This window comes from Spermophilus citellus, assembly GCF_964194105.1.
Source record: "Spermophilus citellus genome assembly, chromosome: 18".
NCBI lineage: Eukaryota > Metazoa > Chordata > Mammalia > Rodentia > Sciuridae > Spermophilus > Spermophilus citellus.
In genome coordinates, this window is record NC_138200.1 from 19,815,425 (window position 1) to 19,842,469 (window position 27,045).

The 27,045-nt window shown below is 39.9% G+C and overlaps 1 protein-coding gene across 6 annotated transcripts in view; it reads left to right on the forward strand.

Moving 5' to 3' along the window:
- Window positions 1–27,045, forward strand: part of CEP89 (centrosomal protein 89) — a 71,415-nt gene that overhangs the window by 23,938 nt on the left and 20,432 nt on the right. For 3 of the 6 annotated variants that reach the window (XM_081275288.1, XM_081275289.1, XM_081275292.1), the window contains 9 exons: window positions 2,808–2,913; window positions 8,736–8,764; window positions 10,027–10,069; window positions 11,565–11,783; window positions 12,947–13,092; window positions 17,128–17,178; window positions 17,345–17,428; window positions 19,376–19,479; window positions 22,290–22,405. In XM_081275288.1, the coding sequence (XP_081131414.1) occupies window positions 2,808–2,913; window positions 8,736–8,764; window positions 10,027–10,069; window positions 11,565–11,783; window positions 12,947–13,092; window positions 17,128–17,178; window positions 17,345–17,428; window positions 19,376–19,479; window positions 22,290–22,405 (898 nt within the window). The remainder of the gene's footprint in view (window positions 1–2,807; window positions 2,914–8,735; window positions 8,765–10,026; window positions 10,070–11,564; window positions 11,784–12,946; window positions 13,093–17,127; window positions 17,179–17,344; window positions 17,429–19,375; window positions 19,480–22,289; window positions 22,406–27,045) is intronic. The other 3 variants (XM_081275291.1, XM_081275290.1, XM_081275293.1) reach the window with 3 other exon arrangements.

The following is a 27,045-nucleotide window of genomic DNA, read 5'->3' on the forward strand; positions in this document are numbered from 1 at the left end:
AGGCAGGATGCAGATGCTCCAGAATATCAATGTCATAGTTACAAAGGTCCATAGAGATCCTGACAGGCTCAGTGAGGTCAAGGTTGTAGAGGGTCCCAGAGGAAATATAGTCGTTCCCAAAGGGCCCGGCAGAGAGCAGAGAGGAGATTCTAAAAGGAAACACTCGTGCAGAGCCCACCTTTATGTCCAGCATCTATCTAGCCTGCATACTCTGAAAAGGAATTAAAAACAGCCCGGAATGACATAAAGACCCGAGAAAGAGACACAGAAAGAAAGATATGAAGAGTAAATTAGCAAAAAAAAAAAAAAAAAAGGAAAACTGTAGCCAATAAGGGGTAAAAGTCACACTGGAAACAGTAAAACACAGCATCTTACTAAGTTGCCCAGGCTGGCCTGGAACTCATGATTCTCCTGCCACAGCCTCCTGAGTAAATGGGACTGCAGGTGTGTGCCATTGTGCCTGGGATGAAGAAGCACAGGACAAGGGCTGCAGGCAGAGGAGGGAGGGCATTCTTTGCTGTTTGGGTGGGCACTGGGACAGAGCTGGGCCTGCTGCTTGCTTCCTTTCCTTCAATACCCAAGCAAGTTTTGTTTTAGTTACCAGAGGGAATTTTCACAGTCAGAAGTATTGGGGAATTTTTTAAAGTTAATCCTATTAGAATATGTTTGATTCTTCATGAAGGTATATTTTTAATAAAAATTTATGGTTATCTTAAATATGCACAAAGGGGCTGGGGTTGTAGCTTAGTGATTGAGCGCTTGCCTCGCACATATGAGGCCGTGGTTTGATCCTCAGCTCCACAATAAATAAATAAATACATAAATAAATAAATAAATAAATGATATTGTGTCCATCTACAACTTTAAAAAAAATGCACAAAAGTGTGTAAATCATACGTGTTCAACTCACTGCATTTCATAAAGTAGCCACCATGAAGATTTTTTTTTTTTTTTAAATCAAGAAGGGACTGGAGACCCTATTTCAGAATAAAAAATAGAAAGAGCTAGGACTGTAGCTCAGTGGTGGAGTGCCCTTGGGTTCAATTCTTAGTATGGCAAAAACAAAAAAGATGGTAGCTGGGAAATATAGCTTAGTGATTGAGCATCAGCCTAGTGAGACCCTGGTTCAATCCCAGAAGCTCACACAATTAGAAATAACATAGCAAATAGCCCAGAAGTCCCCCTTCTCAATCCTCACCTTCTCCAGAGTTCATTATTGTCTTGACTCCAGATTAGAGTAGGTCTTTAAAAATAATCTGAGTTAAGGCTGGGGATATAGCTCAGTGGCACAATACATGCTTTACATGCACAAGGCACTGGACTCAATCCCCAGCACCAAAAAAAAAATTGAATTTAATTTAGCCTGTTTTGTATTTACATAAATTTAACCTTGTAGTTTGTATTCTTTGTCTTGGAGAGTCTTCAATTATTGTGTGTCACTGTAGATGGTTCATTCTTATTGTTGTCTAATATTCCATTGTACATCCCATTCAGTTACTTATTCAGATGATGATACTTGGTTGTTTCCGCTTTGGCTCTTAGAAGTAGTGCTGTTATGAACATTTTCGATGTGTCCTTTGATGCATATCCTTGTCTGTTCTTCTGGTGGATACACATTGAGCAAGTGGTATATGCATGATCATAGACACATGTTTGATTAGCCATAGTACAAGTTCATACTGCCAGTTTAGCTAGTAGACTAGCTTTATGATGCTCTTTGAGTGCTCTTATAATTTCATATTTCCTTAATAATTAAGTGGGTGACAATATATCCTTGATGGGGTGAACAAGGCAGTTTGTTATTGGGGGATAAAAACTAAGAGGCCATTTCTTTTTTCTTCCTACAAATGATGAGTAGATTGGGAGACCTGTCTGCCCTTCCTCCTGAGCTGATCACCTTGGATCCATGTGCACAGAGCCTGTGGACCTAGTTGCTTTGGCTCTTGGTTCTGAAATGCCCCCTCTTAGGGGCACCTTGCTGGAGGTTGCCACCACCTCCCTGCCAGCCTCAGGGATATCTGCTCATGCCTTTAGCACAGCACTACTAAGCCAAACTGATCACAGGCAAGATTTTACTGTAGAATCGGGAGCAGACTCGAGAGTGCTGGTCATAGTTTACCCTACGAGATGTGCTTCCTTGCATTTCCTTTTGGATGGCCTCTGTCCATATCCCCTAGAGCCCTGCCAATGGGAATGTCTCCTCTGCAAGACAGCCCATTCTGGCCCATAGGTCTCTAAGGGACATCTCTGTGGTCCTGCCACCATTCATGATACCTACCTAGGTGTTAATAGAGGGGAGGGTTCCCTTTCATCAAGAAATGACACTGGATCTGCGAACTTAGTGGACCTCAATTCTAAATAGTTGCCTGGGGTGGGTTCTCCCAGGCAGCTCAGCAGTCCTTGTCTTACCCAGAAATTAATACAAAGTGTCAGTATGGGGTAGGGTGGTATTGGGTGCTGTGCAGAGCAGGCCAGACACAATCCCTTTTCTGCGTTGTTCTGTGGCAGGAAGGAAAAAGGGAAGGTGCCCTTGGGCAGCATGGGTGGGCTGTGAAGCTCATCATGGCCTGAGCATCATTTGGATGGCATTGTCTTTGCCACCCAGATTTTTCATAAGGGCTTGGAGGTCCCATGCAGCCCCACCAGGTGTAACCCTTTTGGTCTCACTAAGAAAAGTAGCTTAGTTGCTCAAGGAAGAGGGCAGCAGTGGGGAAGGTATGAAATGAGGCATCTGAATCTGTTAGGAGCACGTTTTATACAGGCAACACTTACTGCATGTTTGTTCCTATGTCTTTTGTAACAAAAAGGTACCATGGTCACACAAAGTGGACAGTGAAGATGATGACAATATTTCTGAGCAAGATGGACTTCCAGGTTTCTTACCTCTTACACCACAGCATATACAACAAAAAGGTAAAGTAAATAAATAAACAAACAAGCACTTTGATAATAATATTGACCACCAGTTTTGGTGCCATTGCATTTCCATTCTGTGAACCATGATCTTTTTCAACTAGAAATATATTTGTGATTTATTTTTACTGTACGTAAGTTATTCCACAGTCTATTGCATGGATGTTAGGTGCTTTCTTTGGAGCCCCTGTTGTCTGTTCTGTGGGCAGAGTTTCAGTTCAGACTGTGACATCCCACATGCTCCTCTCCCTCTGCTCCCTGCAGTGAATAGGTGGGGCCACCTGTCCAGTTCTCCACACTAGCCCCAGGTCTGCAGTAGGACCTGGCTGCAGTGGGCCATCAGTGAAGTTTTGTTGGACACATGAGTGTGTGGGTGTGTTTCGGATACAATTCTGGAACTGTGCATCTACTTGCTTTATTTACTTATTGATTGATTGACGCAGTGAGAAAACTCAGTGCATTATAGCAAAGTTAAGGATATTGTTCCCTAAGAGGTAGAAGTGAGAAAGATCCTGGAATACAGTGGGCAACAAGTAACTGCTTTATCAAGTGGAATTGCTTGGGCTCTGAGACACTTTTAAATAAATCAGGTACCTGGTTGGAAAATAGAATGCCAGCCTAGTAATACCTGGGCCAGAAAACTCCTGTTGGTTCGTTGGCATATTTTAAAATATTAATATTATTAAGTTTGGCTGAGGGCATAGCTCAGTAGTAGAGTGCATGAGACGCTGGGTTCAACTTCCAGCACCTCCAGTTAATTAATTCATAAAAATTATTCAGGTAAAAGGTATGTCTTTTCTTGTTGTTGTTAAGTAATATTTTCTCACTGTAAAATAAAAAACAAACCTAAAATTCAGAAATGTGTAAAATAATCATACATAATTGTGTCCCCCCCCATAATTATTTTCAACACTTTATTGTGTAAATGTATGAAATACACACCATTTTGTTACCTGCCTTTGTTTATCTCACAACACACCCTAAGTGTCTTCCTATGCGCATGCGTGTGGCTCTTTCCTCCCTGCATCACATCAGTCAGGATCCAATCAGGAGACAGAACTCACACAGCAATTTCTTTTTTTTCCTTTTTTAAAATTATTTTTAGTTATACATAGAGGATGCATAGAACATACATAGAATGTATTTTGACATATTATTTGACACATGTTTGACATATGTGGAGTATAACTTCCCATTCTCCACACAATGATTTCAACAGGGAAAGATTAAAGAATGATTAATAGGATTGCCTATTAAGGGCAAAAGAGAATGCTCTAGAATGTGAGATTAACAAATAGAGGGAGCAGCCACTCTCTTTAGGGTTTGATGCAGAGCATCTGAGGAAGAAGCCTCACTCAGAGCTAGGCCTGTTGAAGAGGACGTATATGTCTGTGGCCTGCTGGCAGAAAACTTATTAAGATACTACTCTCTGAGATAGAACCACTAATAGAGTGTGCTGCAGTTTGCTGGCCACAAAAAAAAAAAAAAAAAAAAAGAAAAAGAAAAAGAAAAAAGAAAAAAAAAGACAAGAAATGCATTCCACTTTCATGTATAACTAATTAGAACAAATTTAAAAATCCAGCACCCTCTACTGATGGAGTTTAGCTCGGCACCAGCTACAGGGTGGGGATATCACAGTGAAGGTGGATTCAGAGTTAAGAGGTGTGACAACCCACACCCTTGGAAACATGAATCTGGAGGACAGATGCTGGTCAAAAGGGATTGGGGCTCCTGCAGTGGTTCTTGGTTCTGTTGGGCATAATGCACCTTGGACACTTGAGGAAAAGCCCCACACCCTAAATTCTAATTCAGTGGCTCTGGATCAGGCCCAGAGGTCTGTATTTTCAATAAACAACTTGGGGAGGATGAGGTGAGTGATCTGTGGACAGCGGATTAGGAACTCTGACTTTTATTCATTTGGTTCTTTGTTGTTGTTGTTGTTTGTTTTGTTTTTGGGGGCTTTTGGGAGGTTTCTAGGGATTGAACCCAGGCTTTCACACATGCACTCTACCACTGAGCTACTCCTCCCAGCCGCATGGTTTGGTCCTTGACTGTTATGTCCAGGTGACAAGAGGCTTATCAGTTACCTAACCCCTCTTCTACTCAGTCTGAGAGTGTTTCTCATAGATTACTATGAAGATAAGTTAAATCACTCATGTGTAAAGCCCTGCACCTTCCATCAGTGCTAATGATGAGTATTGTTTAAAGCTTTGCTAGTCTGGTGACTTACTCTCACTCTAAAAGACCCCTGTTGGGAAGACCAGAGCCTGAAGTCCTTTGGTCAAGGTGTCAGGTCCCTTGGTCAGAGCTGCCAAAGCCTTGCCCGTGGATGTCATTCCTTGGTTCTTTGTGGACTCTCTCTTTGACCTCCAAAATCCCCTCCTGCTGGTGCTTTCTCTTTCTCCTCTTTAACATCCGATTTGTCGGATGATACCTCTCTCTACATATCTACCTCTCCTCATCTGACAAGCCACCCCAGTTGGCTTCTCCCTTCATTACTCCACCAAGCCAGAGACCTCCATGTTGATAAATGTAACAGATGATTTTCTAGATTGATCTTATGTGATTTTTTTTTTTAAATACTGGGGATTGAACTCAGGGACTCTGGACCACTGAGCCACATCCCCAGCCCTATTTTGTATTTTATTTAGAGACAGGGTCTCACTGAGTTGCTTAGTGCCTCCCTTTTGTAGAGGCTGGCTTTGAACCTGCTATCCCCCTGCCTCAGCTTCCTGTGCCACTGTGCTCAGCATCTGACGTGACTTCTTAGGGCATTCCATGTGGTTCCTTCTACTGTCTTCAAATACACATCTCCCTGGCCTCAGTAACATCTCACCTTCCTTGTGTCTGCTTCCTGGGGGGATCCCTTTGCAGGCTCACCTTTCTTTCCTGCCCCTCAGATGTTGACATTCTCCAATCTTAGTCGAGGCCCTTTTCTCTATGCTTCTAAGCTCTTGCACCCTCCTTCCCTGCTTCAAATGCTATCTGTGCTGGGTTCTTCTCCCTGCTTCATGTTACCAGTTGCTACAATTTGATTTTGTTGGTTTATCCACTCAGCCAACAGATACATGTGTACCTATGGAGTTCCCACCATTTTTGGCACCACTGTAGCAGCCAGCACAGTCTTCTCAAAACATGAACCTGGTAATGGCCTCATGCATCCCACACCCTTTTAACTTAGATCTTTTCCATGGTTCCCTATACGTGGCACTCTGGTGTTCATTTGTTTCCTCAGCTCCATGATGTCCCTTCTGCCATTGGAACTTAGTACATGGCATTTGCCCTCCCGCCATCTTAGGTGTCCCTTAGGTGTAGATGTGTGAAAGGGGGTAGCAGGTGGGTTGTGCGCCTGGCGTTTCTACATTCACATAGATTGGAAAGAAAATATGCTAACCTGATAACTATGATTAAGTCTAGGAAGGGGAAGCCTCAGGAGATTATGGTCGTAGAAGAGTTTTGACTTTTCTGTATCAGAATTTTTTTGACAGCAAGAATGTATTCATGTAGTATGAACTTTCTAGAAAGATTGGGGTAGTGTCCAGCATGACATCTTGGATATAGTGGGATGCCCAATACAAAAGTTCTTGTTATTTTAATTGTCTCTACCCCTTGCCCATACATATAAGAAAAATGAGAAGGGCGAAGATTGGAAATCTTTTTTTGAAATGTTTCTGAGAAATGTTAAGTAATAAAATAGGAAATAAAATATATACAGAGAACCAAGTGAAGCACACTTACATTAAATACCAGAGTGAACTTGGGATGATGTCAATTGTGAATTTAATCGTCATTAGATTCTTTTTCTGAAAAGTTTATGACCAAGATGAAATAGAGCTCATTATTTTCTTTGGAGAAATAGGTGACTTGCTTTTTAAAATCTTTTATTATGATAATTTTGAACATGTACAAAAGTAGAATATAAAGTGAACTCCCACCACCCCATCACCCAGTTTCTACAAACTGTCATCATTTTACCATTCCTCATTTAACTCCTCAACTTTATTATGTGGATATTGTGGTGGGGGGACTTGGGATTGAACCTGGTGGTTCTCTGCCACACAGATACATTCCCAGTACCACTGCCCTCTGCCCTTTTAAATTTTGAGACAGTCTTACTAAGTTGCCCTGGCTGCCTTGAACTTGTGATCCTCCTGTCTTGTCTTCAAGTTGCTGAGATATCAGGTGTGTGCCACTGCACCTGGCTATTTTGTGAAGAATTCAAGGGGGATACAGAAGACTTTATTAAATATGAGTGCATCATACTGTGGCATCGTAGGATACCAAATTAAGATTAATTTAAAAGTGTTATTAAAAATGTAAATTTGACTGAGGGTGTAGCACTTGCCTAGCATGCATGAAGCCCTGGATTCCATACCCAGCTCTAAAACAAAACAAAAGGGAAATATTTTTCTTGTGTCACTTTAAATATTTTGCTCATCAGAAATGTATTCATGAGACAGAGAAGACAGAGCCACTTGTCCTTCCCCTCACATTCCAGTTGTGGAGGAAGGCATATAGATGGTAGACTGCAGTCTAAGGTGCTGAGGGGAATAGCCGGAGGCACTGAGAACAGGGGCGTGGTTAACATAGCTGACAGTTAGAGAAGGTTACCAAAGAGGAGGACTCAAGGACAGGCTGGGGATCTCCAGGTGATGAATGGAGATTTATAGCCATTGGCATTTATAGCCATCTCACAAAGGCTGTCCCATAACACTTCACCAAAAGCAGTTTGATTAGAAACCATAGTTAAGGATGACTTTTTGGTCAAAATATGTTCATCAGCCAAGTGTGGTGTGCATACTTATAATCCCAGCAGTTTGGGAGGCTGAGGCAGGAGGATTGCAAGTTTGAGGCCAGCCTCAGCAACTAAGCAAGGCAGTGAGACCCTCAAAATGAAAAAATAAAAGGAACTGGGGATATGGCTCAGTGGTTAAGTGCCATTTTGTTCAGGTTCAATTTATGGTACCAAATAATAAGTTTTAAAATATTTTTTAGTTGTAAATGGATCTTTTATTTCATTTATTTATTTATATGCGGTGCTAAGATTCAAACCCAGCGCCTCAAACATGCCAGGCAAGTGCTCTACCACTGAGCCACAACTCCAGCCCCAATATAATAAGGTTTTTACAGATAAGTTGATAATTCAGATGAGCCAGGAAGTAGATTTAGAATCTTGCATGCATCTTTATGTTTGTCAGCTTTGTGAATTCTGTGGGGTTTTCTTTTCTTTTCTTTTTTTGCAAGTTTGATTCTGTTCATTTTTAGCCAGTTATTTATACTCTGAAAGTCCATAGTAGAAAGTTCTAAGCAACCAGATGTCCAACTTATATACTCTAGCAAAGTATACAGGCAAACTCACGCTCTTCCTGGGGTCCCTGAATGACTAATATGTGGAAGATGAGGACTTGGGCAGGATTTGTTTTCGTGTGTATCACTGGGCACTTCACTTCAAGGAGCAACTGTTTTTCTGATCCAGTCCAATGCTAGTTGGCTGGGTAGGCAGAGAGAAGTCAAGCCTTGTTCTACATGGTCCACTTGGGGAACAGCAGAAGGAATTTGAGGAGCCCAGCTTGGGACATTGAGAGATTTGGCCTCTGTTCTGCAATTATGTGAGCTACCACAAGGGCTCAGGAATGAGCCTGATAGAGAGATGAGTGAGTAAAAGTCAGGCTCCCTGCCCTGCCCAGGGACCTAACTGCCAGTGGCCTTGCCAAATCTGTCTCTGCCAGGGGCTTTGTTTAGCTCATCTTCAGGAGACAAATTTTTATGATTATACTGTCAGATCTTTTATCTACCTTAATTTTTTTTCTTTTTTTTATCAGATAGTAAACACTCTGTTCTGAATTTAAAGGTAAGCTTATTTTTTTTTAATTCATATTCTCAATAAATAGAATTTATACTATAACTTTTAAATACTCTTGGGGAAAAAAATCTTCCCATCAGATTTCTTTCCTGTTGAATGTTTCTTACGTACATTTAAAACATGGAGGAATTTCATGTTTTCCATAGTTTGGTAATGAAAATAATGTATTGAAAGGTTAGAAATTGCATAATTTGTAGAATAATAGACAACCTTAATTGCCAACATGAAAGTAGTTCTTGCCTAAGTTTTCAGTTATGCGATGTCATAGAAATTTAAAAATTAAACATTTCTCAGTAGAGTTAATTAATAACCTTATCTACTTTTTCAGCAGAAATTAGAAACTTAATATCACACTGATATACAGTGGAGAAATTTAACAGAATTTTAAAGCCTTCTTTTTCCTCTAAGATTTGGATTGAGAAGCAAGAATGTATTATTTTCTTTTCTCAGCATTTGAAAACATGCTTTGCTCCAATTAATAGGGTTCTTTTTTCATTTCTAGTAAGAAAAGGTTCTGTTTTTTATATTTCTGTGTGGCATTTATAGCCATTTCACAAACTAGCTTGGCGTAGTGGTGCACACCTGTAATCCTAGTGGCTTGGAGCTGAGGCAGGCGTTCAAAGCCAGACTCAGTAGTTTAGCAAGGCCTTAAGCAATTCAGCAAGACCCTGAAAAGGGCTGGGTATGTGACTCAGTGGTTAAACGCCCCTGGATTTCACTGGTATCAAATAAATAAATAAATAAATAAATAAATAAAAAGGGGCTTGGTATGTGGCTCTGTGTTAAGTGGCCCTGGGTTCAATCCCCAGTACCTGCCCCACCCCCACCCCACCCCACCCCAAAAAAGAAAGAAAGGTTCTGAACTGATGTCCTGTCATTCATGGGACCAACACAGAAAAAAACAGTCTCTGAATTCACAGGCAAGACAGAAGAGAGTTCAGACAGGACTTGCTTCTCTGTCTTAGAGGTCCTACCAGGAGGGAACACCCCTTAAAGTTTAGTTACAAGAAATAGTGGCAATTAAAGTTTTGTTTTGTTTGGTTTGGTTTGGTATCAAGGATACCAACCCTTTTTATTTCATTTTGAGACAGGGTCTCACTAAGTTGCTAAGATTGCCCTCAAACTTGCAGTCCTCCTGCCTCAGCGTCCCCAGTTGCTGGGATTACAGATGTGCAGCACCATACCCAGCTTAGTCCACTTTTAGAAGGTGCTGGGACTCTGTACTCACATTCTCCTGTTTTTTTCCTTAGGATGAAAAAACACCATTATGTGAAAAACCTCCTCCTTCCCCAGGTATTTGCCTTTTGTTGTTCATCATGACTGAAAAACTTAGTTTTAGAGAATACCCAGAATAGTCTCATCTGAACATAAAATTCACCTTCATTTTCTTATAAAGGCTCTTTGTTTCTGCCCAGTGTTATTGGACTTGAGAAGAGGTGTTTAATTGTTGAACTCTGCCTTTGTCTCCAAAAAGGTCCAAATACTGGGTGGTGGGTGTATGTCCACGTGGGATGTGCTGAGGTCCGGATATGTAAATGGGTGTTGTGCTCAGAGATTGATGTTTTGTGGGATATACCCCCTGTACAGTTTGGGGAGTCTTGGTAGCTCTCAAAGTGGATTTTGTAATTTGGGGTGGTTATGTCTCACATCACTAATCTGAAAACCTCTATTCTGATCTGTCCTTCATATCTGACTGTGTTTTCACCCTCCCTGTTGTGGTGCTTTTGGCTTCACAGGCCAATTCCCCATTCTAAGAACCTTGCTGTTCAGCCTTTGAATTTGTTATTAATCAGAATCCTTCACAGTTCTAGCCTCAGGCCACACTTACTGCCTGAGATAGAATGAGCATTCCAACGAGCTGAGCAGGAGAGGTTGGCTTTCTAGACGGAGGAGGGCCAAGAAAGCAGGAACAAGGAGAAATGGATTAGTCACTTCAAAGTGACGTTCTTTGTAACATGGGCACTGGGAGACAGAACAACAGGAAAATGACAAAGTTTGAGAAATTTGGTTGTAGTTTCTCTGTCCTGAAGTTAGAGAACTTAGTTGATTTTTTTGTTTGTTTTTTGGTGGTGCTGGGGATGGAAACCCAGAGCATGCCAGGTGAGTGCTCTACCGGTGAGCCACATCCACAGCCCTAGATAACTTAGTTGAAACAAACAGTTCAATGACTTGGGGCTTCAATATGAGTGACTCCATTGTAATTTTTAGTCTGGTTTGTTGGGGCCTTTGATAGCACCTTATTCCAAAACAATGGCTTCCATGGCTTTTATTTAATATGTTCGCCCTTGATTTTCCACCCCCTCCACTGCCCACACCCAGGCAGCCATTGAGCTGTGACAAGTTTTAGCCTGAAGCCTACTTTCACTTGTCTCTTCCCCAAGCCCCAGCTCTGGGCTGCCCCTCAGGGCTCTGGGCTGGGCCCATTCTGATCTTCCCTGCTGGCCTCAGAGATTCCTCTGAGAGCAGAGCCTCTTCCTTTTCCCACTTCTTCCTTACAACATTTTTGGCTCCTGGTGACCTTGAAGGTAAACCTGCCTTCTTAATCATACACTGCCACAGCCTCTTCTGGGCCTGCCTTTCTTCTGTCACCTTGCTTCCTGTTAATCCTCTACAGCCTTGCCAGGCTTTTTGCTGCATAGGACATTTCCTTTTCAGGACCAAAGACCTGACACAGCCCCAGGCCTGAGATGAAGTAGTTACATGGTTCAGGAATAAAGTCACAGATGCTTTCTGATGAAAATGGCAAATATCAATAATTTTAAAGTATTTTTTCACCGTACCTTTTCAGATGTAACTGGTAGAGCACGTCAAAGATGTGTAGAAATAACCAAAGAAAAGTTTGAGGAATTAAAAGAAGAAAATTTGCACCTAAACAATACAAATCAAAGCCTTACCGTTGAGCTATGTGCAATAAAGCAAGCAATGAAAGAATTACAGTTAAAACTAAAGAGAATGGAAAAAGACAATGAAAGGCAGAAAGAGGCTGAGAAAGCATCCTCTCAGGAAGGTTGGGACAAGTACACTTCATTCATTTTAATCTCTATTTTGACAGTTAATGTTTCATGTTGTATATTTGTTGATACTTATGTGGATAACTTATGTTGTCATATTTAATAGTCCTTCATTACTATCTTTATGCTTGTTGAAATTTGGTTTCATCTGCTATATGGTTTTTTCATTATTCTCAAGAAATTTCAATACTTTTGGGACTTGATGCTTTATTAGGCACAGTATCTTACATGTACATGTATTTTTATCATTTTTTATCTTCATGTGCAACATATAAAAGTGCCTTTTTAACCACATACTTACCAGTGATGAAGAGCATATCTTCCTTGCTAATTAGGTAATCAGAAATAAAAAATATCGTTTAAATTTGTATTTCTTTTATTATTGATGACCTTTAATGTATTTTTTTTCCACATCTTTGGAGGCCATTTTTTTTCTCTTTCAGAAATTTGCTGACTTCAAATTGAAATAGTTTTCTTTTTCTTATTTGTAGGCATCTATACATACTAAGTCATTTATCATGTATGTACTATTTTCTTAGTTTTTGATAATTCAACTTTATCTTGAGGGTGATTTCTTTTTATGACTTATTCCCTAGATGTCAAGTGGTTTTTCTAAGGTTATATAAATATTCACTGATATTTTCTGTATGCATTTTTCTATTCATATAATAAAAATATTATGGCCTTAAGTAAACTGATATAGTTTTCTTTTTTACAGAATATTTCTTAGGAGCATTTATTTCTGATCTTTATGTTATTTGTACTTCCATTTATGTTTATTATATATTTATGTCATATATGATGTTACTTTGTGGAATCTATTTTCTATTATGTTTTTTAATAGACATTGCTATTATGTGGGAAGGTTATTCTAACAAATTTTCTGTTTATATTTTCTGGAAATATGGCTGTTTATTTCCAACATAAATTTTTTTCTTTTGCCTTATTATACATGCAACAATTTCCAGAACAATATTGACTATCCAGTATTAAAAAGTGTTGTAACTACTATTCATTTATTTTATATAAATCTATATGTACATATATAATTTATTTCCTCTGTAAGCTTAAAAGGGAACGAGAGGCAAATGATTAGCAATTTAAATAAAATTCTGATAAGTTTAGTATAATTTATAGCATGATATTAATTTTTTTTCAGGAGTTGCTGCACCTGAATTACTTTATCTAAGGAAACAAGCTCAAGAACTGGTAGATGAAAATCATGGGTTGAAAATGACTGTTCATCGTTTGAATGTAGAGCTGAGTCGTTATCAAACAAAATTCAGACATTTGTCCAAGGAAGAGGTAATGTTTCTACTTAGAAAAATCAAACTTTTTTAAGCCTTTAATATTAAATTGATTTCCAATTCTGAAGGGTTTTTAATGTACTATAATTTAATGTAAAAAAGATGCATCCAACCTGACACAGTGGTGCATGCCTATAATCCCAGTGATTTGGGAGGTTGAGGCAGGAGGATCTCAAGTTTGAGGCTAGCCTCAGCAACTTAGCGAGGCCTTAAGCAACTTAACAAGACCCTGTCTCAAAATAAAAAATAAGGGGGGGTGGGGAGCATGGGAAAAATGGAGGAACTTTGGGCAAATGGGAGGAAGGGGAAGGATGGTGGTATGGAGGCAGGAAAGATGGTGGAATGAGATGGACATCATTTCCCTAGGTACATGTATGACTGCACATACGGTGCAACACTACCTCATATATAACCAGAGAAATGAAAAGTTGTGCTACAGCTGCGTACAATGAATCAAAATGCATTTTGCTGTCATATATACCTAATTAAAATAAATTAATTAATAAAAAATAAAAAGATCTGGGAATGTGGCTCAGTGGTAAAAAGATATGCCAAAGCAGTCTTTCTTAAGACCATTCTATTTCCTTTCTTCTTTCCCTTTAATATAGGTGATAAAGACCTTGGGGAAACATTGATACAGTATAGAAGTACATAAAGTAAAAGACTGAAAGCCCATCTCAGTTGCTCCATTTTCATTTCTGTTACAGTTGTTATTTGTCAATATACAAACTGAAAAAAAGAAGTAGATGTTTATTGATGAGAGTGGTTGCAGAAATCATTTCTACAGGCTCTTACTAAGCAAGCTATTATATTAGATGTTGTGAAGAATAGAAGAGCAGGTCCGGCCCCTGCTCTTAGAGAATGGGAGGTGCACAGCTGATTGATTGGCTCTTGCTGGGGTCAAGGAAGGGAAAGCCATAGGCACACAGCATTATTATGTGGCTTCTGGGAGTTTAGGGCCTGTTGTTTTTGGTTTGGGTTTTGGTTTTTTTGTTTGTTTGTTTTGGTACCAGATATTGAACCTTGCCGCAGTCTGGCTGGGCACAATTCAGGAGCCACTTGTCAAAAGAAACAAACTTTATTTTTAGAACTAAAAACGCCAAACAAAACAGCTCCTCAGGAAAAAACCTTCAGAGCCCAACTGCCACCACCCTCTTCCCACAAGCCTCTCACACCCACACACCTCACCACCTCCCACAATCCTCCTGCTCTTGAGGCTGATTGGCTGGGTTGTGTGGGCGGAGCCAAAGAAGTCCCCCAATGAACATCACCGCGGAGGAGCCAATCAGCTAGATGTTGCTGGGGCTGCTGTGAGCCAATCATAAGCTGGCAGTCTGAAGGGCAGGGAAACAGCCCAATGAACATCACCGCAGAGGAGCCACTCAGCTAGATGTTGCTGGGGCTGCTGTGAGCCAATCATCAGCTGGCAGTCTGAAGGTTTGCTGGCAGCTGGAAGTTTGCTGGGGCCCCTTTGGCTGTGGCTCTCAACAGAACCTAGGGGCACTTAACCACCAAGCCACATCCCAGCCCTTTGTTTTTTATTTAGAGACAGGATCTTGCTAATTGCTTAAGGCCTTGCTAAGTTGCTGAGACTGGCTTTGAACTTGCAGTCCTCCTGCCTCAGCCTCCCAAGCTGCTGGGATTATAGGTGTGCACCACCTCGCCCAGCAGGCCTGTGGGTTTCTGAGGTTTTTTTTTCTTTTTTCTGTTTTCTTTTTCTTTGTGTGTGTGGCGGGGGTATGTGTGTGTGTTAGGGATTGAACCCAGGACCCTGTGCATGCCAAATGCTCTACCACTGAGCTTCACCCCTAGCCCCTGAGTTTCTTTTTGAAGAGGGACTCAGGTTTGATTTTTTAAAAATAATAGCTTAGACCATAGGCTAAATCTCCCCTATATGAAATACTTGAGACCAGAAGCCTTTCAACTTTTGAAGTTTAGGGATTTTAGAATATTTACATAAACTTTACTTATTGAGCTTCTAATTGGAATTTTTTAATAAGTTCAGATTTTGGAGCATTTTGGAGTTTGGATTGTCCAATTAGGAATGCTCAACTTGTATAATTCACATGCCATTCATTTCACCCACTTGGAATGTACAGTTGAATGAGTTTTACTGTGTCCACCAACTTAGGCAACCATCACCACAGTCAATTTTAGAATATTTTTATCCCGTGACGAAATTTCATACCCATTAATGGTCACATTTACTTTCTATCTCTATTTGCCTATTTTGATCATATCATATATATATAGAACCATACAATGCATGGTCTTTTTTGACTGACTTATTATACTTAGCTTGATACTAATTATCTTTTTTTTTTTTTCTGTTTTGGTGCTAGAGCCTGAACTCGGGGCCTCATGCAGGCTAGGCAAGCACTGTAGCTCTGAGTTATACCCCCAGTCCCAATATTAACTTTTAACAACAAAATAAAGCTTTGGGGTCACATGATCCAAACTGTGTTGCCTAGATCGGGTCCTTCTTCAGGGTAATGGGTGAGGCAGGGCAAGCAGGCCCATTGATAACCCTCTGGACACCCCCACCCTCCCTTGACTCCCCAGCACACCCTTTTTCTACCCTGTGCAAATGCCATATTTTTTTGTGATCACTCTAGCCAGAATTAATGACCTCTCTAGACTGCCACTGAGCTACATCTACAGACCATTTATCTATCTACCTATCTACCTATCTACCTGTTTACTATCTACCTGCCTACCTACCATTCTAGCCATCTATTTTTGTGGTATTGATATTGAACCCAGGAGTGCTCTACCACTGAGCTATATCCCCTGCCATTTTTTATTTTTTATTTTGAGACAGGGTCTCACTAAGTTGCCCAGGCTAGCCTGAAACATGTGATTCTCCTGCCTCAGCCTCCCAAGTTGCTGGAATTATACACGTGTATGATGGTGCCTGGCTACACTGCTCAATGACAATAAAAAAGTCATTTGTATTAAAAGACTTATCTCTATTATTAGACCATAAAATCCTTGAAAACTAGGATTATGTGGTAATGTCCATAATGACTTCACAAGTTCACAATGTTCATGGAATGAATGAGTAATGAGATAGATGATTAAGGTGCATAAGTGGGAAAATTTCTTATTAAATAGGGAATAGCTCTATTGGGATCACTGCTTCTGTGCCAGGCTTTCTCTCTTGTGTAAACAGAGTTTGGGGAAGTCAAGGAGACTAGAATTTTCAGGGCAGGAATACCAAAAGGAGGGAGCTCCGTAGATAAAAGAAATTCATAAATCTGCATGGAATTCCTTGTGTCTTTTGTTAAATACTAGTATGCACACATGTAGGATGGAGCCCGTTAGACTGGCAGAAAACAAGTACAGGAATCTGTGAGTTGAATAGTTCCAGAGCTCATATAGCACAAGGAGATCTTTTGAGTTCTGATCTCTGTAATAGAGAGACCTTGTTGAATGCTATGACATTGACCACAAAGCCCAGAAGGGCCGTGCCTTAGGAGTGTGGCTAAACTAGCCTTTCAGTAAGGGTTATTACAGACCCACCAGATTATTTTCACCCCACTAGGGTGAAAAACAAGCCTGAAAGGAACAAGCTGACCTATGAGATCAGTGCCTGTTTAAAACAAACACACACACTCAAAAAAAAAAAAAAAAAAAAAAAGAGAGAGAGAGAGAGAGAATAACCAAAAATCATTAAAGAAAGACAACAAAATCTAGACACCATGTAACATTCTCAAAGTTTAGCATCCTAATAAAAAATTACTTATGTTTGAGATAGTATTGTTTCAGATAGTATTGTATCAGTGTTGATTTTCTGATTTTCAGTGTAGTACTGTGGTTAGGTAAATGAATGTTTTTGGTTTTAGGAAATATGCACTGAAATATTTAGAGGAAAGAGGGCATTACTCTCAAACATTTCAGAAAAGTTTTTCTCCTATATACATTCATGCAAACATAGGGGTGAATGATGCTGGTCTAAACTAATAATGTAGAAGACTTGGAATTTCAGAGGACGTATATTTTATTTTGTCTTCAATATGTGTTTTATTCTTAGAGCTTCCATACTGAAGGCCTCCCATCAAAAGGCCCTATACCACCCTGGCTGGTAAGTGAAAGTTATTTAATTTCAGGCCTAATATTTTCTGGGCTGTGTTTGCATACCTATTACAATCTATTCCAATATAAGTATGTCTTCTTGCCTTTTTAAATTTTTGCCAGTTGTGTTTAGATGTAAGAAATATATTAACCACCTCTTACTCCATTGTCTTCAGTTGGATATAAAGTGCCTTTCACCGTTGTTGCTAGCTTATGAAGATAGAATGAAAGAGAAGGATGAGCTTAATGCCACCCTTGAGGTAGGTTGGCAGATGTCTCAAAAGACTGATTTATAAAAATAAAACTGGTTTCCAATTTTGCAGGAACATTCTGAAGGTAAGTAAGCATGCCTAACATGTGGTAGGTCATCAGTTTGTTAAAAGAAGGAAAGGAGGAAGAAAGGAAGGAGTATGGAAGTGGGAGAAGGAGGGAAAGAGGAAGAGAGGCAAGGAGGAGAGAGGAAAGATGGAAGAGAGTGATTGGCAGAGCAGGGGGGTGGGCACAGGGGGAGAGGTATGGAGGGGGGCAGGAGGTGCTGCACTGGAAACCATGGTTATAGCCTAGGCAACCCCACGTGGACTAGGACCTTGGGTGCAGAGAACTCAGCAGTAGGGAGACACTTGTCTTATGGGACTTTGCAGCTGCAAATACCACCATTTCAAGAAACCTCTGGGCAGGAAAGGAAAGTAATAGGCCAGGGCCATGATAGGCAAACTTCAATGCTTATTAATTCCAGGAAGAACTGACCCCAGGGAAGTCAAGTAATTAAGCTGTTGAAGTGCTTAGGAAGTGAGGTTTTCTTAATTTGTGCTTTGTGGAAATGGCTTCTGGCAGCAAAGCTCCTTCTAGTTGTGCAGGAAAACAAGTGCAGGCGTTACTTATGCCTCCTATACCTCTGGGTTCCTCAATTAAGTGGCCAAATAGATCTCTAGAATTGGAATTGGAAGAATCCAGAGAGAGAAGCGTTGGTTTTTATGGAATCCTGAGGAAGAAGGGTTCTTTAAGAGTCACCCAGCCTGCTCTTCAGTTGTGCTGTTCCATGTTATGTGTCCTGGGAAATGCAATTTTGAATCTTTTCATCTAGACTTAGTATTGGACACTTAGTTTTTTAAAAGCATGAATTAATCTAGTACTAATTGATCAAAAATCAATCCTGATAATAAAATTGCTATTTTTACACTCTTTCTGAAACAGGATCAGCCCACTTTTTCTGTAAATATTTCAGGCTTAGTGGTTCGTGCAGTTTCTGTTTGCAGCTATTCAACTCTGCTATTGTAGCATGAAAGCAACTGTAGACAACATGTAAACACTGGGTGGCTCTACAGTGCATGAAAACATCAGGTGAATGGACTGCCCACTGTAGTTTGCCTGACTCGGTTCAAAAGAGAGCCAGGTGGGCTGGCAGCTATTGGAGAGTAACTGAGTAGAAGAGGAGAGGAAGCAACTTGGCAACGCTGCTGAGACAAACAGGTGTAAGCATAAATATCTAATAGTTAGGAGAAAAATATTGCAAAGCACCCCAGAGTAAATGTTGGCACTCAAGATTCTTATAAAGGACAGTGCAGGACACTGAAGCCAGACATATACTGGCCAAGAAAAGCCATGGTGGAGGAGGAGGCCATAAACATCATTAGGAGCCTAAAGCTGAGACTGAACCACAGATCTGGAATCAGAGTTATAGGGACTGATGCCTTTTAATAAAGAGGCTTTCTCATGCTTGCTCTGAGCAAGATTAAGAGCCTCCAGCCCCCATACCAACTGACCAATTCCCCATGCAAATGGGCTTTCATTAAGTTCTTATGTTTTACATAAAACCCTCCTATTTATCCTCTAGAGTCTCTAAGGAAAGAAAAAATTGCAGTATTTATGGGCATCTTGGCTTTTTTTTTTTCTATTGCCCTTTTACATTTTTCAAATATTTCGCAATTATAGAAAAATGTTTTCAAATCAGGAGTTGGATATTTAAAAAGCCAGGTTCTTTGTCCCTGTGCTCCATGACTTTGCAGTTGCCTGGTGCATTGTCTCACTAGACTTTTAGCTCTCTGAGGGCACATGGCACTGGGACGCAGAGTTTAAGGCTGGTGCTGGGGTGAGGCTTTGCCAAATGGCTATGGACAGTGGATTGTAGGCATAGCAATAGCACTAGAGCCAAGAAAGAGAAGTGCACGTGGATGTAGATGTTACAGTTTACATAAATTTTATTTCAGGAGGAAATGAGAATGTTTAGGATGCGAGTCCAAGAAGTGGTGAAAGAGAATGAAGAATTGCACCAAGAGTTAAATAAGAATAGACCTGTTACCAGTGATGAATGGCAAGTGATGGTATTTCTAGTATTTTGCTAATTTAAAATGCAAGAGAATAGAAATAAAGTTTATGAAATCATCAAGTGCATTAATATATTTTCTTTTTTTAACAAATATATTTTAAGGAAGTTTCTTAGAAATTAAGGTACTATAAAATCATAGTAAACTATTCTAAAATGGTATTTTTCTTTCTTTTTTGGTACTGAGGATTGAACACAGGGACACTACCACTAGGCTATATCCCCAGCCTTTTTTTAAATTTTAAGACAGGTTTTTCCTAAATTGCTGAGGCTGGCCTTGAATTTGCAGTCTTCCTACCTCAGCCTCCTAAGTTGCTGGGATTACGGGCATGTACCACCACTTTCAGCTTCTGTTTTGATTTTTCTGAGGTGGTATTTCTCAACTCCTCTGGTCACTTCCAGGACTTTGGAATATAAAGGATAAAGCCTACACACATGACAGCAGATGTTCATCCTCTACTCCTCTTTTCCAATGTTGCTCCCATCCCTGGAGGCCCCTTCCACACTCCTTATCTTTCAGGGCTCAAATGGTGCCTGTCATTAACTCTCCCTGAATGCAGAGTTAGTGCTCCCTTGTCTGTTTCTGACATAGTCCGAAGCGTTTGCCCTGTCCTGGTACCTGGTACGCTATACCTACCTGTCCTGTATGTCTCCACTCTGTGTGTCTGTTCTCCTTTGCCCTCCTCAAGGGCAGTGACCACATCCTGTTCATGTTGGTATACAACTGCATCCAGCTCAGTAAAACAAATGCCCCTATAATGAAGTAGAGGAAGTAAAACTCATGAAAAGTCTTAATGGCGTTATCCAGGCAAGGCTAAGAAGATGATTTGTTTTGGGGAGGTATGAGACATTTAGTATTTTTTAAATGTCTTAATGTTACTGAAAAAATGAAATATTTCCCATTATGTTTACTGATTGATATGTCCGTCAAGATTGGCATGGGCATCCACTGGACTTTGGTGCACTTGATTTCCCCTGTTGAACTTGGATTGTCTTCTGTCGGGGTTCCTGAAGGTTTCTCCTGTTAGTGCTCCTTGAACAGCACCCAGGACAACAGGTCTCACATGCCTCCAGGGGCCTTCGGGAGAATCTGGAATCTTAGGTTTTTTTCCTAACCTTGTTTATAGCCATGAATCAAGTTCTTTTATGTTTCCTTAATATAAAAATAAATCAGTAAGATAAAATAAAAGACAGCCCTGCATTCAAATCCCTGGTCCTGCCTAATTCCCCAGTCCTGTTTTTATTGAGATTTGAATTTTGCCCTCTGCTCTAATGTGGTAGAGGGCAAAATTAAAAAGCAAGGGGGTGAGTTAGGAGCCCTGGGCTCTGAGGCCCTGTGAAGCCCTTCCCCCCACCTCCTGAATGTTCCTCTGTGCCTGCCCAGGCGTGCAACTCCTAGACCTGCACACAGTTCTTGGCACACAGACTTCACACTTCAGTAGAAGCTTGTCTGTTTAGTTTCCGATAATTTCTGAGTAAATTCCTGGGCTGTAGCTAGTCTCATTGCCAATTTCACCTGATCAGCTGGGTAACTTCAGCTTCAAGGGCCTCAGTGGGCCTATAATATGGAAAGGAGTATTAAATAAATCTGAGGTTTTCAACTTTTTTTTTTTTTTTTTTTTTTTTTTTTTTAGGGATAAAGATCCCTTTCATTTTAAATGAGGAAGTTGAGGGAGGAATGAATGAGTGAACTGATGAAGTAAAAGTCTCATAAGGACGTCCAGAATGTAATGGGCCAGAGCGTAGCTGCTCTGTGAGGCAGGAATGAGGAAACTAAAGAGGCCAGTGAGACTGAGGCCCCCTTCCACGGTGCAGATAGCAGGCAGGAACACCCCAGTGATAAGGAGCTAGTGTGCAGCCACAGTGGCATGAGGTCATTGTCACAGCCTGGCTCCTTTCTTCTTTCCTCTCTCCTTTCTCCTCTGACCTTTGAGTTTAAAGTAGGAAATCAAGATAGTTATTTGTTTATAGTCTATTTGGGGTGGTAAGCACTTAACTAGACCATTATACCATTCCTTCAGCTCATGCTTATTGGAATTTTTGATCCTGAAGGTTGAGCTGGATAGAATTTACATTGCACTTTCTTTAAGAAAAGGGTTTGCTTGTGGTGAAATAAAGATTAGGGTAGACTTGTGTAGTTTTAAGAAACCAGTACAAAGCCTTCTAACAAAGTATTTATTTTTAGGCAACTAAGCTACTGATCATAAGTGAGTACTTTTTCAGTAAAATGGGAACTTTCTAAATTCTTACAGGCTTCAAAATGATTCAGTGCATGTGGGGATTGGAGGTTTATATAGATGAAATGTGGTCCATTTGATGATTGTGTCAGCTGGATATTATGTATATGAGAGTCTATATTCTCTTTTGTATATGTTTGAAATTTTGCATTCTACACAGGTTGTTTTGGTTTTATGCTAGAGATCAACAGGACCTTACACATATGAAGCACATACTCTACCACTAAGCTATACTCCCAGCCCTGATATATTTTAAAAAGTTACTCAAGGGTTCAGAGAATAGCTCAGTGGTATTGCAGCTGCCTAAGCCCTGGCTTTTATCTGTAGCATCAAAATGAAAACAAAGGTACTAAAGCAGGCCATCATTCAAACTTCATTGCAATCCTTTTCCCTATTTAATACAAATGACTGAATTGGCTGTTCTACTAAATGTACAACATTAAAACATGTCCAGATATTTATTACCTCCATAAATCAGTTGCTTTCTTTTAGACTTGGTAGGTTACTGTAATCACACTCAGTACCTGAATGGCTGTATTTAATTTTGTAAATCATTTGTAGGCATCAGCTTCAGACTCAAGCAGAACTAGTTTTAGAGGAGAACAAGTTGTTGATAGACCAGTTGGCGATTCAGCAAATGAAAGCCAAGGATGCTCACCAGGAGCATCTCCAAGAAGGTGAGTAATGGTGATGTCACTATTATATCCCTGAAAAAAAAAATCATGTTTTCTGAATGTTCTTTTTTCCCCCAAATGCAACTCTATTACATTTTCAGCCATTGCCCTTAATGCATTGTTAGCCTTCTCTTTGATGCCACAGCACTATTTCTAGTCATTTTCTGTATTTTGTGAATCAACTGTAGGCAATAGACTCTGTAGAACTGATTTTACAGTAAATTAGTGCCTTAGAAGAGACAAAGTCATGTAAGCATTCTATTCTTTTTTTTTTTTTTTTTTTTTTTTTTTGTACCAGGGGTGCTTATCCACTGAGCCACATCCCTAACCCTTTTTCTATTTTATTTAGAGGCAGGGTCTCACCAGGTTGGGGAGGCTGGCTTTGAACTCATAATCCTCCTGCCTCACCCTCCTGAGTTTCTGGGAAGAAAGCATTCTAAACAACACAATGACATCCTCCCAAATCTTTGTTGAATGAGTAAATAAGTAGAGCCTCTCTTTGTGCTTTTTCTTCCAACAAGCCTAAGGGAGATAGGTTAAGCCTAAGAGAGGTTGAATCTTTGTAGTTGCTCTCCCTCAGATACCTCCTCTGAAAGTCCCTCCCTCACCCTGGGAGCCCCACTCCATACGACAGTGGATCTGCAAGTAAGCCAGATGAAGGAGGAGTCATTTCTTCTGCGTTGACTAAAACCAACTTTATGAGCAGAAAAAAAATAGTGATTTCTTTTGCCTTTACTTAATTTTCCAGGGAAGAATAACATAGGACAGTAAGCTGAAAGACAAGTGTCTTGAGTGAGCCATTGTAACCCCTCCTCCTGTTTGCCCTCCTGCACTTGCTGGTTTCGTGACTCTTCCCTTCCACAGATGAGGAAGAGCTCCTTCCCAGCCTGCTATCACAGAAGCTGCTGTGCCACATTTTGTGTTTCTGCCAACTAGGCCATGTTGAAAGACAAGAGCATCTCTCAGAGTCCCTACAGGGCTGTCCTCTGCAGGACTTTCTCGACCTGTGTGCCTGGCAGTACTTGTGTTTACTCTGGCATCCTTGAGCAGGAAGAAAGAGTGTTTCTGGGCCTCCTGGCTTTTTTTTCAGAAATGGATATAATAGGGAAATTACTTTTCTATTCACCAAGTTTAATTTTCTTAAACTTAATGGATTGTACCTGTGTGATGATTCTTCTGATCTGATGGTTCAGGCAAGCCTTCGGCCCATGTGGTTCTTGATTGACCCAGTTGTCTATTATTTTCCCATTCCCTTTGATCAGATCAGTGTTTTCTAGAGTAGAAAGATTTAAAGTGTTATGCTATCATAATTCTAAGGGCTGCTTTCAACAGATGTCTAGGGAATATCTCATTATATCAGAATGGGATGGAAATACTTCTGATTTACTTTCGATATAGGGCATAAATTATAAAAACTTAGAAGAGGGGCTGGGGTTGTGGCTCAGTGGTAGCGTGCTCGCCTAGCATGCATGAGGCACTGGGTTTGATCCTCGGCACCACATAAAAATGAAGACAATAAAGTCCATCAACAACTAAAAAAAATAAAAATAAAACTTAGAATAAAAAATAAAAAATTCAGTGCTTAGTTAGGCTGTGTTTGATATCCTTAAAAATCTTGAAAATCTTCCAGTTTTAGAGACAACATCATGATACATATTTGCAAATCTATGTATGGTTTAAGACTTAGTCTTTGGAAAGTCAATTCCTTGAAGACTGGATTCATGTCTTGTTAAATATTATAGTCAGTTCCAATAAAATATTTTAGCATCTGCAGGGGATTGGTTCTAGACAGACAGACAGACACACACACACACACACACATACACACACACACACACACACATAACCAAAATGTATGAATGCTTGGGTCCTCTATAGAAAATGGTACAGCATCAACATATAACCTACACAAATTCTTCTGTATACTTTAAGTCCTCCCTAAATTACTTATCATACCTAATATAATGTAAACAGTTACTATGCTGTTTTGTTTATATTGTAGTGATAAAGAAAAAACTATATATGTTCAGTATAGATCTAATTTTGTTCTGAATATTTTTTTTTATTATTTTTATTGGTTGTTCAAAACATTACAGAGCTCTTGACATATCATATTTCATACATTAGATTCAAGTGGGTTATGAACTCCCATTTTTACCCCAAATACAGATTGCAGAATCACATCAGTTACACATCCACATTTTTACATAATGCCATATTAGTAACTGTTGTATTCTGCTACCTTTCCTATCTTCTACTATCCCCCCTCCCCTCCCCTCCCATCTTCTCTCTCTACCCCGTCTACTATAATTCATTTCTCTCCTTGTTTTTTTTTCCCATTCTGCTCACAACCTCTTATATGTAATTTTGTATAACAATGAGGGTCTCCTTCCATTTCCATGCAATTTCCCTTTTCTCTCCCTTCCCCTCCCACCTCATGTCTCTGTTTAATGTTAATCTTTTCCTCCTGCTCTTCCTCCCTGCTCTGTTGTTAGTTGCTCTCATTATATCAAAGAAGACATTTGGCATTTGTTTTTTAGGGATTGGCTAGCTTCACTTAGCATAATCTGCTCTAATGCCATCCATTTCCCTGCAAATTCCATGATTTTGTCATTTTTTAGTGCTGCGTAGTATTCCATTGTGTATAAATGCGACTTTTTTTTTTTATCCATTCATCTATAGAAGGGCATCTGGGTTGGTTCCACAGTCTAGCTATTGTGAATTGTGCTGCTATGAATATCGATGTGGCAGTATCCCTGTAGTACGCTCTTTTAAGGTCTTCAGGGAATAGTCCGAGAAGGGCAATAGCTGGGTCAAATGGTGGTTCCATTCCCAGCTTTCCCAGGAATCTCCATACTGCTTTCCAAATTGGCCGCACCAGTTTGCAGTCCCACCAGCAATGTACAAGAGTACCCTTTTCCCCACATCCTCGCCAGCACTTGTTGTTGTTTGACTTCATAATGGCTGCCAATCTTACTGGAGTGAGATGGTATCTTAGGGTGGTTTTGATTTGCATTTCTCTGACTGCCAGAGATGGTGAGCATTTTTTCATGTACTTGTTGATTGATTGTATGTCCTCCTCTGAGAAGTGTCTGTTCAGGTCCTTGGCCCATTTGTTGATTGGGTTATTTGTTATCTTATTGTCTAATTTTTTGAGTTCTTTGTATACTCTGGATATTAGGGCTCTATCTGAAGTGTGAGGAGTAAAAATTTGTTCCCAGGATGTAGGCTCCCTATTTACCTCTCTTATTGTTTCTCTTGCTGAGAAAAAACTTTTTAGTTTAAGTAAGTCCCATTTGTTGATTCTTGTTATTAACTCTTGAGCTATGGGTGTCCTATTAAGGAATTTGGAGCCCGACCCCACAATATGTAGATCAGAGCCAACTTTTTCTTCTATCAGACGCAGAGTCTCTGATTTGATATCAAGCTCCTTGATCCATTTTGAGTTAACTTTTGTGCATGGCGAGAGGAGGGAATTCAGTTTCATTTTGTTGCATATGGATTTCCAGTTTTCCCAACACCATTTGTTGAAGATGCTATCCTTCCTCCATTGCATGCTTTTAGCCCCTTTATCAAATATAAGATAGTTGTAACTTTGTGGATTAGTCTCTGTGTCCTCTATTCTGTACCATTGGTCCACCCGCCTGTTTTGGTACCAGTACCATGCTGTTTTTGTTACTATTGCTCTGTAGTATAGTTTGAAATCTGGTATCGCTATGCCGCCTGATTCACACTTCCTGCTTAGAGTTGCTTTTGCTATTCTGTGTCTTTTATTTTTCCATATGAATTTCATGATTGCTTTATCTATTTCTACAAGAAATGCTGTTGGGATTTTGATTGGCATTGCATTAAACCTATAGAGAACTTTTGGTAATATCGCCATTTTGATAATGTTAGTTCTGCCTATCCATGAACAGGGTATATTTTTCCATCTTCTAAGATCTTCTTCTACTTCTTTCTTTAGGGTTCTGTAGTTTTCATTGTATAAATCTTTCACCTCTTTTGTTAGGTTGATTCCCAAGTATTTTTTTTTTTTGAGGATATTGTGAATGGGGTGTTTTTCCTCATTTCCATTTCAGAAGTTTTGTCGCTGATATACAGAAATGCCTTTGATTTATGCGTGTTGATTTTATATCCTGCCACTTTGCTGAATTCATTTATTAGTTCTAGTAGGTTTTTTGTAGACCCTTTTGGGTCTTCTAGGTATAGAATCATGTCATCTGCAAATAGTGATAATTTAAGTTCTTCTTTTCCTATTTTTATGCCTTTAATTTCTTTCATTTGTCTAATTGCTCTGGCCAGTGTATCGAGAACTATATTGAATAGAAGTGGTGATAGAGGGCATCCCTGTCTTGTTCCAGATTTTAGAGGGAATGCCTTCAATTTTTCTCCATTCAGAATGATACTATCCTGAGGCTTAGCATAGATAGCTTTTACAATGTCGAGGTAAGTTCCTGTTATCCGTAGATTTTCTAATGTTTTGAACATAAAGGGATGCTGTACTTTGTCGAATGCTTTTTCTGCGTCTATTGAGATGATCATATGGTTCTTATTTTTAAGTCTATTGATGTGGTGAATAACATTTATTGATTTCCGTATATTGAACCATCCTTGCATCCCAGGGATGAATCCTACTTGATCAT